Source organism: Hydra vulgaris, chromosome 03 (assembly GCF_038396675.1).
Source record: "Hydra vulgaris chromosome 03, alternate assembly HydraT2T_AEP".
Taxonomy (NCBI): Eukaryota; Metazoa; Cnidaria; class Hydrozoa; order Anthoathecata; family Hydridae; genus Hydra; species Hydra vulgaris.
In genome coordinates, this window is record NC_088922.1 from 49,700,001 (window position 1) to 49,718,374 (window position 18,374).

The 18,374-nt window shown below is 28.0% G+C and overlaps 1 protein-coding gene and 1 long non-coding RNA gene across 2 annotated transcripts in view; one reads left to right on the forward strand and one right to left on the reverse strand.

The window, feature by feature from the left end:
• Positions 1 to 3,656, reverse strand: part of LOC101235368 (fibroblast growth factor 2) — a 5,736-nt gene extending 2,080 nt beyond the window's left edge. The window contains exons 1-3 of the mRNA XM_065793537.1: positions 3,437 to 3,656; positions 1,135 to 1,423; positions 936 to 1,039 (exon numbers count right to left, since the gene is read on the reverse strand). Of these exons, the coding sequence (XP_065649609.1) occupies positions 936 to 1,039; positions 1,135 to 1,423; positions 3,437 to 3,457 (414 nt within the window). The 5' untranslated portion in view covers positions 3,458 to 3,656. The remainder of the gene's footprint in view (positions 1 to 935; positions 1,040 to 1,134; positions 1,424 to 3,436) is intronic.
• On the forward strand, positions 3,645 to 17,537 carry LOC136078244 (uncharacterized). The gene is made up of 3 exons (XR_010637634.1): positions 3,645 to 3,782; positions 12,454 to 12,517; positions 17,414 to 17,537. It is a non-coding gene; the product is annotated as an uncharacterized LOC136078244 (long non-coding RNA).
• The last annotated feature ends 837 nt before the right edge of the window (positions 17,538 to 18,374 follow it).

Sequence of the window (18,374 nt, forward strand, 5' to 3'; positions counted from 1 at the left end):
ATAAAATATAAGTTATTTCAATTTCATCCACATTAGCTTTTTTTATATTTTTGTTTATGTTGTTGTATAAATAAGCTTTGATAACTTGATATAATCATATATGTCTACATATAATATGAAACAGAATATTAGGTAGCAAATAGGATATAAATCTTAATCTGTATTTGAAACAGAAGTTCTAAAATAGCACAAAAAAAGTGCATTCTTTCCGTTGCTATGCACGTTGCTATGATCATTTTTTAAACTTAGGAATAAAACAACAAATGTTAGCCAAAAACTTATTAAGAAACATATTGTTTTTTTTTTTTTTGCAGATTAAAAATCTACATAAAGTTTTGATCTATAATAGTTAAAAAAAAATTTTTTAATTTTTGAAAAATGTAGAGGGTAGTTCCCTCTTGAGAAAGAAAAAAAGAAAATCCATTTGTTAAATTAATCTAAAAAATGAAGTGAATTCAGTCCATAAAAAGTTACCCTCAGGGTTGTTAGGGCCTGGCTAAAAAACTAATTATAAAAAATCGAATAATAAAAAAACTCAGTAAAACAATAAGTTTTTATTTCTCTCTACATTCTCAAACAACGGGAGCTGGTGGTGTTTTAAAAAAAAAACTAAATGTTAAAAGGTATTTGAATTAGGTATTATGCTTAACAATTTTTTATCATGTTTATATTTTTTTATCTTAAAAAAATATTTATAAAGATATAAAGAACATAATCTGTTGCGTATGACGTAGAAAATACAGATTGCTACACTCTTCTTCTTCTTTTTATCGAATTTTTAAATAAATTGTCAAATTTTCAGCTTATAATGGCAGCATTATCTCCTAGCTTCCGTTATTAATTTATAATGGTTTTTTTAATAAGAATTTTTAAATTCTTGTATATTGCTAATAGTATATATCGTTTAACCCCTCAAATAGAAAAAAAAGACTAACCGACGAGTGCAGTTTTCCTTCATTATTCATTGCAATATAGTTATTTGTTTTTACATGCTTTAACATAACGAAACTTTTACCATACGTTTCTATTTGAAATAAACCTAGATATATAGAAAAAAAACGTATAAATACACTTTCTTATAAAGAAAACGTAAACTGTTAATGTACGTACGTACACTCGTACCTACCTACGTACCTGTTTCATTTGTTATGAAACTTTTATAAGAAACCCCAACCACGTTGTTATTTGTAATATCAATGTAAAATCCATTTCGACAATACAACAATGCTAGCTTGCAGTTTCCCCATTTATCAAAAATAAGATTAACTTCTTTTGTGAGGATAGGTTTATGATGTTTTTCATTTTTTTCAGGTGTTCTCTGAACTGCGCTCCATTCCTTTTGCAACGTAAAATCATTTAACTCTTCTTTTTTGTGCGGATATTCCGATAGTTGGCTATTACCATTATCAATGTAAGTCAGAAACTAAAAAAAAACTATTTTGATATGGATCTTGAAATAAATTTTAAGTTATATATATAATAAATTAAAGTTTCTTCATACTTATTGCAAAATTAATAAGGAATAAAAATGTTTTGGATTTTTACTACTATGTAATTTTCCATAAATATGCAAGCAAACTTGTATTCTATTGGAGTTCGATTTGATACTGTATTAAATGATTCCTGTTTTGTACCGTTTTTACAAAACAAAAAAACAAACAGTTTAGCTCTGTATTTTTACGAAGCTAGAATAACACATATCATTTTATGCTGTATTTTAGAAAATAAAACTGAACTTGTTTTGGCTCAAATAGGTCTTAAAAAACAAAATGAACCTGGTTTTATATTATTACGTCAACAATTTTCTAGCAATTTTTACCTCCCCCTTGCCAACAACTCGTCATACTTTTAGAGGCCCCCCTAAAGAATTACGTCACCATTTAATTACCCTATTCTAACCCCCCCCCCCCCCCACCTTCGGTCCTAAAAAAAAAAAAAATTTATTAGGAAAAAAAAAAATCAATATTTTGAATAGACTTTTTTACAACTAAAACAAAAAGAGATTAAAAGTAAACTATTTAGAGAACCATTAAAAATTAAAAATGCTCTGAACAAAAAATGAACAAAATTAAAATCTCCTAACAAAAGAATAAAGGTTAAAGGATTCACAAAAATGTATACACCTTACATGATTAAATTAGGAACATATTTCATATCAATGCAACACTTCAATTTGCCAATCCTCCTCCTCACTTTAAATTTAGATCTAATTCAATTTCACTGTAAGAATTATTTCTAATAGAGTTTAGTATAGCGTAAAATGCATTTAACAAACTGTATATATCAGGGGTCGGCAGCCTATTGAGACAGAAGAACCAAAAGTTGCAATTTACAAAGTTTTAGTCTGCTATGCAAACAAAATAGATTTCTGTAAGTACATGGTCTACATTATATTATTTAAACGTTAATACCAGGGGTTGGCAACCTGTAACTTGCTAGCCTTGTATTTCTTTTTCTTCTTTTGATGTCAAAATGCGCCTCTCTAGCTCTATGCACAAATATTAATATAATATCGAAATAAAATATTGAAATTTAAAACAGTATTTTTAAAGAACTGCCAACATCTTCATTTCAAATCTTTTTTTAAATCATCTACCAAATCTTTATTTCAATGTTATATTAATATTTATGCATAGAGCTAAAGAGCCGCATCAACTGCAAGTTGCCGACCCATGGTATAGAGGTTTAAATAATATAATGTAGACCAAGTACTTACATAAATCTTTTTTGTTTGCATAGCAAACTAATCAACAACAACTTTGAAAAAATTAAAGTGCTACGAGTAAACATCTCGCGTGTGCTTATTTAGTTCTGTACGACTCCGATCTTTTTAAAGCACAACACGATTTTTTGTAAGAATAGGTAAAGTAAGAATATAAACACAATATTAAAATACTGAAGGTTTAGCGAATATGTAACAGAGGGCTGCAAACGCTGCTTAATTTTCCTTTTTTTAAGTAACTAAATTTGTTAAAAAAAGTAAAATTGTTGACGTCAACTTGTCTTGACCCCCCTCCCCCTGTCAACAAATGTCAAAAAAATTCAGACCCGCTCTCCTCCCATTTTGTCGACGTAATTTATGGACAGCCCCTTTATCATAATAATATTTATTTTTTATGTTTTGCTTCGTACCGTTTTTTAAGACGCAAGTTTTTATTAATATGTTAAACAATACAATGCACCAAGTTGAGTACCAAGTAAAGCTAGATTAAATATATTGTATATAAAATGTGATGTAAAATTTTTATATACATAATATTTGAATGTTATAGATAAATTGTAAATTAAAAACTAATTATTAGCCATTAAAAACAAGATGTGTTTTATATACATGTTTTATAATTTTATATCTTTACGTCAGACTTGTTACGTTTATTACATATAAGTTTATATTTATAGTTCAGATAACTGAAATGTAAACTAAAAAAAAATTTACCACTAAAAAGTAGAACTTCATGTTAGCAAAAACTAAGTTTTTATTCTAAAAGTACTTTGCATTTGTTTAAGCATTTTTAACTATGCAATTTAGATAATATCGTGAAATTGGCGCTGAATTATTTTTATTATTACATTAATCCTTACGATGCAAAGTATTCCTTGTTAGTACAAAACAACGTAAATAATAGTAATGCAAAATGGGCTTTTCTATATTACTTGATTTCCGATCACAGTAAATAGAATATCAGGGTTGACAACAAAGTCATTAATAATGCCATTTTATTAAAAAAGGTTTTGTGCAGAAAGTGACATGAAGTCTCAGCAAGAGGTCTGGCAAGTCTATGGTAAACAAGTTATTACATCTTTTTGCGCTTTAGGTATGATTAATTGGCCAATCCAATTTTATCCTCCTATTAGTAGATTCAAGCATGCGCGTAGGTATATCAGTTTCTATATTAAGTTTAGAAATAGTACCAGCACGCGGGATAATATACTCAAGCCTTTCTTATAATGTTGTAACAATTAGTTTATTATCATGATAAATACCAATGTTTTATATATGTTATACCTATTATTTATGACAAAACTATGAGGCGTGGTACAGTTTATTATCTCAGGAATCTTAATTAAACGTCCCTTATTATTTTGCGCAACTAGAGCACAAGGGTGGATAACTAAACAATATCTAAGGAGACAAAAAAATAGGGAGAATATTTTTCATGAATTTGTATTTAAGCGACATGTTTAAATAACTTTTTTTATAACTTTAATGTATACACGTAAGAGTACAATAATTATGTAAAAAACTACATTGTATAAATTACATTACTACTACAATCTTATAACTTACAACTTACAAACTACATTGTAGAAAGAACTACATTGTATAAATAACAAGTATATGTAAATACCATATTACACATACTTACATTCTTTAAATATCTATTAATGAGATTAAAATTAAAAAAACAAAAGTTATTCAGTTTTTATCTATTTTCATAAATTTTCAGTTTCCAGCAAAAAAACGTGATGAAAAACACGATGAAAAATATTCATTATATAATATTACTTATTTATCAATTGATATTAATGTATTGAATATGCAATTGCTTAAGGTCGTGTTTAAAAAAGAAAATTAGATACTATTAATGGCGAAAGAAGCATTTTGCACGTCTTATTAATTTTATAGGTAGTTATTTTCATACAAAATCTCTTTTTGTTGAAATATTTTTGACATATTTCAACTTAACGTTCATTGTTTTATATTTAAAGATAGACTTAACCTCGATTTTTTTTTCATGACTTTTTCGTGAGCGTCTAAGCACAAAAACAAATACGATTTAAGGAATGATAATCTAAACCTTAATATAAAACTAATTTTGGCATATCTTTTATTGCGTGTCGAGGAGCTTTTATAACGTTTCGAGGCGCTTTTATTTGGAATCGAGGATTCCAAATAAAAGAGCCTCGAAACTTTATAAAAGCGTTTATTTGGAATAGATAAAAAAGGGCGCTTTTATTTGGAATAGATAAAACCGGAATTATGTGACTTTCAAAAATGTTTATCTTTTAAAAAAAATACTTTTAAGTCAAATTCAAAAAATAGTGAATAAAAAACTCGTATTTTTTTGAATTTTTTTCAATCTTTTTATATATTTTTTATTATATTGACATATCTATGTCAACTGTTGTTTTTTATGATCCTGACTCGATGACATGGTTATGTCATCGAGACAGGACCATAGTTATCATCATTACCGTCATCATCATCATGATCATCATCATGATCATCATTATTGTTATTTTTTGTTTTTCAAATAAAAACTAAAGTTAATATTTTTTCGACCTATTTATTTGAAAAAAATTTTTTTTTTAATGCGAGCGATATTGTCATTATATAAATAAATAATTTTTTTTTGAAAAATATTAATTTTTTTTTATTAATATAAGCCTTTAATATTAACTTTTTATGTGATTTGCTATTGTTTTGTAAGTCTTCTTTTATCGGTTTTCTCAAAAAAATTTATTATTTGATACAAGATTCTGGAGATTCTTTGCAGAATAAAAAACACACTTACCTGTAAATTAGCTTGCGAAACGTTGTCATTTTTTTTTAATTTTCATATAGATTGTTGAACTTATGAAGAGCTTGAGTCCGAGTTTAAATTTTATTACAATTTGATAAATGTATAGATATATAAAATTAGTTTTATAACGAATATTTTTATTTTTACCCAAACATTTTTATTTGTATCAAGTTTTTCTATCAGATCAAATCGCATATGTGACGTAGTGTCTTAGTTTAATTAACTTAAACAAACAAGCGGAGGCGGTTAAAATTGATTTGTCATCAAACGGTTTTTTTTAATTAAACATTTCAATTAAACATCTGGTTGGTGTAGATGGTTTCCGTATCGCCATTTTTTTATTTTAAACTAACATTATAAAAGTTTTAATGCAAGACAAACGGATGGCTTTCTAAAATCGAGTAAATCAAGAAACTTACAACTTACATATCAAGATCATTCTATTCTTAAATTTAAGTTTAAGTTTTTTTAATAAAAACTCTCCTTTTTCAAAATGATTTGCTTTCACAGTGTTAAACCTTGCCGAAAAGACTTTGTCTGTTCCATTGGTTGTTTATTTATAAAAGGCTATAAAATGCAAAAGCTATTGTTTCCTTTTTCTTTTTTTAACCTTTTTTATTTATTACGTTAACAAATTATTAGATATAATTCCATTTTAAATGTTGCAACAAAAATTTTAACGATTATTTTTTAGAAGCAATTATTTCGAAAACTTTTAATACTTTACGTCATTAGTTTCTTTCATGCATTACGTCATACAACATCATTAGCTTCATCATACAAGATAGATATAATGGTAGATAGATACGATAAACTTAGTCACAGCTAAAATTAGTTAATATGTGTACGCTCACCTTGCCTATTCCTAAATAATTTTTTTTTTAATCTTCCATATGATTTAATATGATGCAAAGACAGATTATTTGTTAAGTATATTAAAACTGTTCACAATGAGTGACATCTCTTTAGATTTTAAAAAAATTTGAGGGTAAAATGTTTAAAGTGTTGGATAACATGCGGCTAGGCATGGTAGACGTCTACTTGCTATCGCAAATAAATAATTAAAAAGTTTGTTATCGGTCGAGATCGGAGAAGTGAAACAACATTTTTATTAGCTCGTATCTTTAAATTTGATTTTGGAGTTTTTTAATTTGTGTATGAAGTTATTAATTATTATGGCTCGAGTTCTAAAGGAGCATTTAAGTTGTTTAGATTTTTCAAGCAAGTGACCTTGACTTGTCTATCATTCAATTAGAGGGTGAAATTCAAAATACAAAAGAAAAAAAATCATATTCTCCGAGCGCTAAATAAAAAATATATATTATGTTTTATTATCTAATATTAGAATAAGAATAAGTTAGAGTTATGTAAAATTTATTTTACTATATTTATATCGAATAATCAATATATCTGAGTCTATACATTCTTACATGGTTTGCTGATAGTTATCATTATCTTTAGTTTAGCGCTATGACATTTATAAGCTATTTCAGTTTAGCGCTACAGCATTTATACCTAGTGGGCACGAGACATAAAAAAGACTTCTTTTAAACATTTTAAAAACTTTTTATAACGCTTTGGGCGTCTTTTGAACGTTCAAAAGAAATCATACTCTCATTGTGCCTATTTACGACTTTGTGCGTAAACGATACGTAATGTTGTATATGGACATTGTGTAAGATTGGACATGGTAGATTTAGATTACTTACCGAGGCTTATCTTGAAGCAACAGAGGCTTAGAGTGAATCAACGTTTTAAATAAAACTGTTACTCTCTTCCAACTAAAATTTTCACTTCTTCTTCAACTATCCACATAATTAATAATTGGAAAAAACTAACTTTGCATTGTAGACTTAAAAGTTGTATATTATCAAACTTTGCAACATTTTTGTAATCTGAAGTTACTTCAATTGTAACACTAATTCAGTAAAGTTTTAGTGCAAAAATTTATAATCACTGTAAGAGTTACTAACTTTTGTAAATATTTTGACCAACTTTAAAAAACTATAACAAACTATTAGAAACACGGAGTAGAGTAAGATAGTTCTTAAGTTTACTTTTTTAAGAATAAACTTAAGTAATTGATGTCCATATTTTTTAATACAACAACTGAATTTGAATGAACTGATTATTCTATTCGATTGACAAATAATGATGCAATGCTTTATACTAATAAAACTTTGTCACAGCCCTTACATTTACGTAGTTATTAACTAAATAAAATAAAAAGATTAAAAAAGAAGCAACATGCTTATATAACGAAAATACTTAGGTTTTATCGTCAAAACCTGCTGTGTATTATTCATATACTATTCATGTTTTTAAAACGCTAAATTTTTAACGCTAAAAAAAATTTCAAAAATTGTTTTAAAAAGAAAAGTTAAAATAAATACAGAATAAAATAAATCAAAGAATTATCAAAGTTGTGTTAAATAAATAAAGAAAAATTTATAGAGATTTTAATTTGTATATTAAAATAAAAATAAAAAATTTATTAGGTTTTGAAAGCGATTTATATTTTTAAAACACAAAATATTTAACAAAAAAATTTTATGCTCAGATGTTAAAATATGAAGGACATGATTCAAAATATGAAGGACACGATATTTTGAATTTTTTTTACTTAATATTGTATAAATCAAATAAAATATATTTTTAAAATATATTCAAATTTAGGTTTTATTTTATAAAGTTCATGAAAAATTAAGAGACTGTTAAAATTTACTTTTGTGCATGCGACATAAAATTTTAATATATCTTAAACTTAACGTTTAATATATCTTAACTTAACGTAAAAATAATTATTTCTTTACAAAGTGATTTTGCATTGTGAATCACAAAGTGATTTTGCAATTTATTATTTTCAAAGAATGATTTAACATTGCAGTGGTGGCACAAAGTCATGACCACACGCATATTTTGATCTCTCTAATAGTGTATTATGGCAATAATAACTAATTTGTGTAGCGATTTTTAGTCGGAAATCTTACTAAATATCTAGTAACCGATGTGGCGCGTTATTAGCAATTAAATATCATTATTTTTGTTATTATAATTACTGTTATTTTTGTTTATTACTGTTCTGTGTTGATTTGATCAGAAATTGTTGATATCAGTTTGGTAAGTTTTAGATTTTTCTAACTTTGTTTTAGCAGATATTTACTTGAAATTAATGTATTATCACTCGACTACATATCGTTAACCATGAGCGAGATTAGGTTTTTTCAAACCGAGACGAGACCGAGACGAGAAGTTAGTACTTCTCGTGAGACCGAGAACGAGACGAGACGAGAAATTTAACAATTTTTGAAAACAAACTTATTAAAATCCAAGTAAAAAAAATGTAAACATGGTTTAGACAAATAGACACAAATGACATTTGTCAAATGTAAACAACTTTTTCAAATATTAATTCAGAATTTTTTTGCCAAACTTTTCCAACAAGACAATGTTTTCTCTGATTAAGATGATTTGTTCTACTTTTTCTGGGTGTAAGTTGTGTCTGGATGATCGGACGACATTTCCACCTGAGCTAAAAACTCTCTCTGATATAGTTGAACTTGCTGGAATAGCTAAAATTTGTCTAGCTAATGAAGAGAGTTCTGGCAATGCATTTGAATCCAATTTCCACCAATCAAAAATCGGAAAGTCTTTTTTGGCATCAGGGAGATATTCATACTAGCACATTTCGCTCAAAATAGGATTCAGTTCAGATGTTGGCTCCTGTGTTTCAATTCTGACTTTTAACTTGCGCTTCAGTTTTGAATTAGGGGACAAATCTGCTGAAAGGACTATGGGAACAGGTTGGCACTCAACATTATCCTTAACCTGTGAGGCTAACCATTCTTTTATTGTTTGAAATTTTTTGAAGAGCTTTAAGTGAAGTCCCTTTAAAGCAGGATTTAAGTAGTTTGCTGCAGCACTAAATAAGTTTCCAGTGTGACAAAGAGGAAATCTTTTCTCAATGCAGCTTTTCAAGTTTTTTGTATACAAGACACCGTAGCCATTTTTTCCATCCGTCTCAATAATTTGATCAATTTTGTCATGGATTAAATAAAGAGAATCGGCGACAGTGTTAATTGTTGGAATAGACTCAGCCGACCACGTTTCTGTAGCTTCTTTAAGTGGTGCCGAAATTTCTACTGCTCCCTCGATTGATTTCCACTGTGATGCACTGATGGTCTTTGAAGAAAAAATATCTTCATTTGCACATAAGCTGATAATTGCACTCTTTAGATGTAGGACAGAAGCCATGCAATCCAGTTTACTATTCCATCTTGTGTCAACAGATTGGCGTAACTGTCTAAAATTGATTCCTTGAGCGTCTGATTCTGATTCAAGCAACTCAGCTGCAACTGTTGACTGGTGAGTTAAAGAAGCCAAATCTTTGCATGCTTGCAACGCATCATCCATTCCAGCAGCCATTCCAAATGAGTCTCGAACTGCACATTTTGACTGCGAGTTTCATGCTTCTTGCCTGGTCGTTCACGAAGTAGATCGGCAAATCAGCAGGCAAATTTACTTCTTCTGAGAAAGAATCCAGCTTTCCTTCAAATAAGATACATGTGTGTCTGCCTGGGAACTGTTAGACATGGGGTGTCCAGTGATGTAGTCTTCAATTTTCGTCAATAGCATAAAAAGTCCAAGAGATGTAGCTGTCCTGAGCTCTAGAAGTCCAAAGGTCAGAAGTAAATGCAGCACTTTTTAGATTTGGCGTAATCTCCGTTATTATGCTCTTCATTCCAGCTTGAACTTCTCTTGACCGAATTGAAAGCTTTCTTGAATATGTTGTTCTGTGATGTCAAATGTCAAACAATTTCTTGAAACCTCTTCCTTCGACTGCTGAAAAGGATGCCAGATCAGTGCAAAAGTAATCCAGCATTGCAGACTCAAACTGTTTTTGAATGGAATTGTCTTTGTCATATTTGGACTTTGTTTCAAGCATTTTTACCATGGTCCGTTGTTTCTTCTTAGGAGGAGGAAGAAGAGAGTCGTCAGTTTTTTCAGTAGACTCAACGTAATCTTGGCTGTATTTTTTTTCGAGGTGACGATGAAGTCCGCTTGTGTTTCCATCTTTTGTTTTCAAAGACTTTTTGCACGCCTTGCATTCAGCACCGTCACTTGTTTTTTGAAAATATCTCCAGATTTTGTTTTTTCTTGGTGACATTTTTGATCGTTGAAATGAGGCAAGAATATTTCTTTTCAATATGAACAATATGTGTCAAGTTGAATTCCACTGTTAAACTAATGAAATTAAGTCGAAAGTTCACCATTTTATACAAAAAGTTTTTGTATTTAAAATGTAATTAAAAATATTTAAAACCTAATTAAAATTTTTTAATTAATTTTTTAAAAAAAATCTAATTAAAAATCTAATTAAAAATTTAATTTGTTTTTGTCAAAAACAAACTAAGTTTTTAATTAAATTTATTAAAGTCAAAATGTTAATTAATTTAAAAAACAAATTATCAAGCATTTTGTAAATTATAATAATTTTTAATTTGGAAAATAATATAATATTTAAGTCTCGTTCTACTTCTCGCGAGAATTTTCTATTTCTCGTTTCTCACGAGAAGTCCCGTTTCTCACGAGAAACGAGAACAAGACGAGATCTCGCTCATGGTTACATATCGTACCGAAACGTGGAGCTAATATTGAGAATAAATTAATTAGATTTAATCATAATTATAATTAGCAGTCCTAATTAGGATTAATTAATCTTAATTAGCCATACTTAACAAGTTTTTGGAACTTTTTAAGTTTTATTGTGTTTCTAAACATTTATTGTTGTTAAATAATGATTGAAATCATGTTTTCTTTCATTAAACAAAGATTTTTTTATTTTTGTATTACAATTTTGCAGAACATTGTGTATGCCATGTATCAGAAGCTGTCAACCGAGCAACGGCAGAAGATCATTGTTATGGTTAAACAAGGTATTTCTTACATATATATTGCTGAGCAAATGAAAATTGGACTGTCAACTGTTACAAGAACAGCCAGAAAAGAGAAAGACACCGGTACAGTGGCAGACTTAGAGCGTGTTGGACGACCTCGTAAAACTACCGCAAAGCAGGATTGGCTTTTGGTTCGGGCGAGTTTGTCCAATCGTTTCGCCACGGTTTCAGATCTTGCAAGTCACATGGGGAAAAACCATGAAGTTTATCTGGCAGCAAGGACAGTTAGAAAATACCTGCAGCAAGCTGGTTTGAATGGGAGAATTGCTGTGAAGAAGCCTTTATTGCAACCTGATAACATTGCGAAAAGAAGAGCATTCGCGAAGATGCACAAAACCTGGACTGTCGCGCAATAGAATAAAGTATTATGGGGTGATGAAAGTACCTTTACTGTTTTCTGTGGAGCTAAAAGAGTTTATGTGAGGAGAAGAGTTGGTGAACGATTTAGTCCTCTGTGTGTAGCTTCCACAGTAAAGCATGGAGGAGGCTCTCTTATGGTATGGGGTTGCATGTCAGGATCAGGTGTAGGTCATTTATATCGTTGTACGGGCACGGTAAATCAGGATAAATATTTGGAAATATTGAAAACACAAATGAAACCATCAGCAAACAAACATTTTTTTATTATGCATGACTAGCAATCCCTGTTGACACCATCCAAAAGCTGGTACAGTCTATGCCAAAACGTGTACAGGCCGTGCTCGATGCGCATGTAGGGCATACTAGTTTTAAGAAATTCTGACTAAAATACTAGTCTTTTAGTCAGAATTTCTTATGTTTTATTAGTAATTACTGATTACTAATTACTGACAATGCAGAGTCATTTTTATTTCAATGTTGTGCTGTTTTATTTTGTATTGTGCCAAAAATGAATAAAATTCTATTGTTTTTCAACTGTGGTCATGACTTTGTGCCACCACTGTAAATATACTGGCTATTACATGATTTTTTCTATATTATTATGTTTATAGGTATCCATTCTTTGTATACATCTTAGCAAACAGTCATAAACAATAACGGAGCATATATAATTGAGTAAGTTTTATTTATTTAACTTTTATTAATGAATATTAAAAAAGCAAAAAACTCTTTTCGCACGTACCCAATAGTTATATCATCTTCATAAAATAAAAATCATTCGCTCTATAATTCCTTTGTTTTTCCCGAAATCACTGTTGGTCTGCGAAGCGGGTTATGAAGCTCTTTAGTGAGCTGAACTTGAAGTTCAGCTCACTAAAGTTTAGTGAAGTCTTTGCGGATTTTGGTAATGTGGCCTCTGTATGGAAATTAGCCGGGGGAGGAACTAACCACAATACCATAGTTTCTAATGATGAAAGTGTCGACAACTTTTTGATTCAAAATCTTTAAACTCTTTTTTAATTCATCAATGGCGCAGACACTTGTGTCAACAAGTGTCGTAGACAATGACGCAGACACTTGTATCAACGAGTGTCGTAGACAATGACGCAGACACTTGTATCAACATATTGTATAAAAACTTTGTAAATAGAAATTAAAAAGAAAATATAACAAATAATAATTTTTGCCAACTATGAGTCATTTATTGCATCTATTTATTGCAAAAAAAAAACGTTTTTTTAAGTAGACTACATGCTTAATAAAGCATTTCGATTTTTAATGATTTCAAACTATTGTAGATCCCAAAACATTTATTGATTTCTAAAAAAGGGAAAAAAATCTCTGACCTTTATTTTAGTAGGGTATAAAAAAAGCGAAAATTAATAATAAATTTATAAATAAAATTGGAAACAATTCTTTCAAAGAAGATTTAAACAAGTTATATTGATAAATGGAATCCTCAAAATCTACAAAATTAAAGATCGTATTATGTCATTGACAGAAATTGAAAGAGATTTAGAGATTGAACTACCAAATGATCTCGAATCGGAAAATCATGTTATCAGTGTTTCAAAGAAAGCTAATCAAACATGAGGTTTTAAAAAACATTTAATATTCTTAGTGTTGCAAAATTAATTATGTTAAGTTAATTATTAAGCCACATCTTGAATATGCAGCAGCAGGCAGTTCATACTCAGAAGATGTTTACAAACTGGAACATGTACAGCGTAGATCTAAACTAGGATTAAATCACTGATAAGTATGAGTTATGAAGAGAGAAGAATAGTATTTATCGTTTACCTACGATACAAGAAAGGAGAAGAAAACTTTTTTTAAGGGGAAATTTTTAAGATATTAAAGCATTATGGGTTAATTAAGGTCTACTATTAGATTAAAAGTCTCACTGAAAGAAAACAATATATTGTAAATCAAGAATACGGAATACTTAAAATCTTAAAATCAGAATACTTAAAAGAGGACCAAGTATCGATTACGGTACTCCGAGTGGAGTACCGTAAGGATCGATACTTGGTCCTCTCTTATTCTTAGTTTATGTAAATGACTTAAATAATGCATCAGTAAAGTTAAACTCAATTATGTTTGCAGATGATACAAACCTATTTCTTTCCAAAAAAAGTATCAAACAAATTTATGCAGACATGAATTTTGAGTTAAATAATATAAACGACTGGTGTATGCCAAATAAACTCTCATTAAACGTTGAAAAAACAAAGTATACCTTATTTCATAAGAAAATGCAAGAAGAAAATCTTCCCAGTAAGTTACCAGACCTATTTATAAATGACATACAAATAAAAAAGCAAGACTATATAAAGTTTTTAGGAATACTTGTTGATAATAATTTATCTTGGCTTATTAAATATTTTTAATCAAAAGTTAGTAAAACCATTGGCCTGATCTACCAAGTTCGTCCATATGTAAATACAGTTTGTCTAAAGTTAATATACTTTTCTTTAATTCATTGTTTTATTAACTATGCTATATATATATACTACATGGGGTAGTACACAACCAACAAAACTTAAAAAAGTACTTAGATTGCAAAAACATGCGTGTAGAATTATTTATGGGAAAAAAAGAGTGGAGCATACTAAACCCTTACTGATAAATATAAAAATGATGAATGGATAGGAAATAAATTTTTATCAGCACCTAATTTTCATGTAAAATTATATTAATAACCTAACTCCAGCTAATTTTATTTGTTAGTTTGAGAAAAATGTAAATGAGAAATATTTCTTAAGAATAAATCAATCAAATAATTTCAAACTGCCAAGTAAATTAAATAAATATACAGAATACTCAATCGCATATCAAGGACCTAGGTTATGGAATTCTTTTCAAAAAAATAATAATGAAAATAAATAAATAAATAAAAAAATATATCAAAATCATTAAACTCATTTAAGTTTCAAACAAAAAAAACATTTTTGATTTTGCGGAATAGTAATTCCAAAAAAGTTTTGTTAATTTATTCAAATGAATTTTACTTATTATTCTTAGTAGTTCCTAATGATATGTGTCTTTTAATGTATTAATTGTTAAATCTTTGTGTATATGTTTGTATTCATTTCTAAATCTTTAAATATCTAAATTTGCAATGTAGTTATTGCAAAACATCATTGTAATTGTAAAAATAATTTGCTTTCTTATTATATCTTTAGTTTATTTTATATTTTTTTAATTTTATTACTTTTAAATTTTTAACGGATTTTTATAACTCTTTTTGTCAATATCTTATTATATTAAGGGGTTCAATGAAAAGATTAAGGTGATATTGCATCATCCATATCATCTTTGAGTCCCCGTCTTTTTTTAATATACTTTATTTAATGCTATTTACCATGTAAAACTCACCTGCATTTTAACAGCGAAATATAAAACGAAATTAAAAAAAGAAAAAGAAAAAAAAAATGATACCAAGTTCAACTGATTTCTGAGTTCAACATAAATTGAAGAACCCTTGATTTTTTACAAGAATCGATCCAGAGATCTAAATCTTTATCGGCAATATGCTCAAGGAACGGCAGTTAAGGGGAGTTAAGGCAGCCATAATCAGAATTTGAATGGAAAAAAAAAAACTTTTTCAAAGTTAGGGGGGTTATCGCCTCTTTGTACCTCACCCCCCCCCCCTCCATCATGTTGAGGCAAAGATCAATCAATTTTGTATTAACTTTCAAGTACCTTATCTATCAAAAAAAATTGTTCCAAAATTGTTTTGATTTGTCAACCTTGTTTTCCGTTTTTTAAAATAAGTTTAAAAAACTATTTTTTTACTGATAATATATCGTCGATATCCAAGACAAGGTATACTTGAGCATTTGCACAAGTCCACTTTTGGCAGTATGGAGTTATTTATACCACTATTTAGTATTTAAAATTCTCTATTGTTTGATATATCACACAAACTTAATAAATGAATTATTAATAAGTTATTAAGATTTTTTATTTCAACTGTTACACAAAAACTTATTATTTTAACTATTGCGCAAAAACTTATTTGTTCATTATCTCAAAATGATGTTTTTAGACTTGGTGTATTTCCCTTGTATACCGACGATATATATTTTATAACTAATATATATATATATATATATATATATATATATATATATATATATATATATATATATATATATATATATATATATATATATATATATATATATATATATATATATATATATATATATATATATATATATATATATATATATATATATATATACATATGTATATATATGAATTATATTTTTCTCCAAAATTTGTAAAACTATTTTCAGTCTTTTTTTATTCTGATTGTATAAACAAAGACTGAACCATCCAGGAGTATCATGTTGTCGGTTTTGGAGTGGTTACTGGTCCACAGGTTTTTACTGGATTGATGTTATCTGTTTACTTGATGCGCTAAATGATTTCATAAACAGTTGTCTCATTTGTTCAGACTTGCCGTCATCCATTAAAAGTTATACTTGTGCAAGCTTAGCAAGTGATTTTTGAAAGATAGTAATGATTAAATTACACATGATTTTAGCGTACATAAAATATAAAATAAATAAAACTTTCTCCTAGTGGTTGAAAAAGAAGCAATTACCTATGTAATGCATGATTGTTTGCGTATTGCTAGAACGGATATTTTGCATTTGAAAATAACTATCTATAACAGCTATAAGTAGTCGGATCTTTTTGGATATAAATATGTAGCTGTGAAATCTAACAACTTTAAAATATACTCTGAAGTACATTATTAATAGTAGATAGAGTTGCATGCGTACAAGTATGTAAAAACGTCAATACTGGCCAATATTGACGTGATAATAATATATTAACATTACGCCAAAATAATCAAATAATTTTCCTCCAAAATTGGCCGACCTATTATACCAATAATGCATCAATATTGGCATGCCAATATTGACGCAACATTGGATAACAATATTGGTATGCCAATCTTTGCTCTATATAGCTTGCAAATAATATCGCATATCTCAGCCAATATAGATACCAAATATCTCGCCAGTATTGCTTGCTACTCGGGTATATTTGAGAAATTTATACGTTACCTACTATGGATAATATATATTGGACATTAAAAAATTTACATTATGAGTTTATTTATAACTTTACTATTTAAATTTTTTAATTTTATAACTTGAAGTTTCATAACGACATGACTTTTTATAATCTTCTGGGAGTTTTCTTACATTATTTCATTTTATTATTAAATAATAGTTCGAAATAATAGTTCAAATATATTTAAATATTTCTTTATCTGAATGATTTATTTATCTCATAGAGCAGAATTGTATATATGGAACTGTATATATATATATATATATATATATATATATATATATATATATATATATATATATATATATATATATATATATATATATATATATATATATATATATATATATATATATATATATTTATATTAAAAAAAAGGTAAACCATTCAACAGACTTCCTATTTATAAAAAAGAGATGCAAAAAGTAGACAATCACATTAAAATGTAAGAAATTTAGCATTTATTTTATTATTTAGTCTTTACTTGAACACGGTATGCACAACACACAAAGTAAACACCTGAAGCGAGACTAACAAAAAAGCTCATTTTGTTTAAAGATTTGTAAAAAATTTTATTTTGAAAAATAATAAGAATCATGAATACTTTTTGTTAGAACTCCATAAAGTACTGGTTTATAATTGTTACAACCCTTTTCTAACATTTCTTTTTATACTTTTTATTTGAAATACTTGCTATTTATTTTTGAAAAATATGTTTGTATTTTTACAATACTCTGTTTTTGATATATATATATTGGAGATTTTTTGAGTTTTTATCCTTTACTTACACTGAAAAAAAATGATTTAAAATCTTTTGTGCCTTCAAAAGTTCAAAAGAAAAAATTTGCTTACACAATGCAAAAGCATATTTTGTTAACATATTGAAAATAAAGTAAATATGTTGTTAATTTAAATGTTTTTATGCTTAGTATAAATGTTTTTTATGCATAATATGAATGTTTTTCGTGCTTGGAAACTTGCAAAATAATAATTTATGTTTCTTAAATGCTTTTCTGATACCTGTTTTAATTCAATGAGTTTTACGAAATTAAAATTTTCTTTTTGTACCAGATAAAAATCTTAGTGTCTAGTTAAGGATTAAAGTTTTAAAAAACTTTTGAGTGTAAACAATAGATGCTTTCAGAGCATCATGAATTATGATTTTTCCTAATAAACCAAGGCTAATAATATGATGTCTCTTACGAAACCGAGGTTAATAAAACTTTAAAAGTATTGAGTAACTGTAAACTCCCTTATCAAATTTCTATGCAGACACGGAGCGCCCTTCACGTCGCAAATTAATAAAGCATAAGCAGATTGTAGTGTAGTGTAATGGATAATATGGGTTAAAACTTGACAGCGGGAATGATGACACATGTTTTTAATCACCTCTGATTTCAGTTGGAGTGATTTTTGATCATAATAAGTATTTTAATTT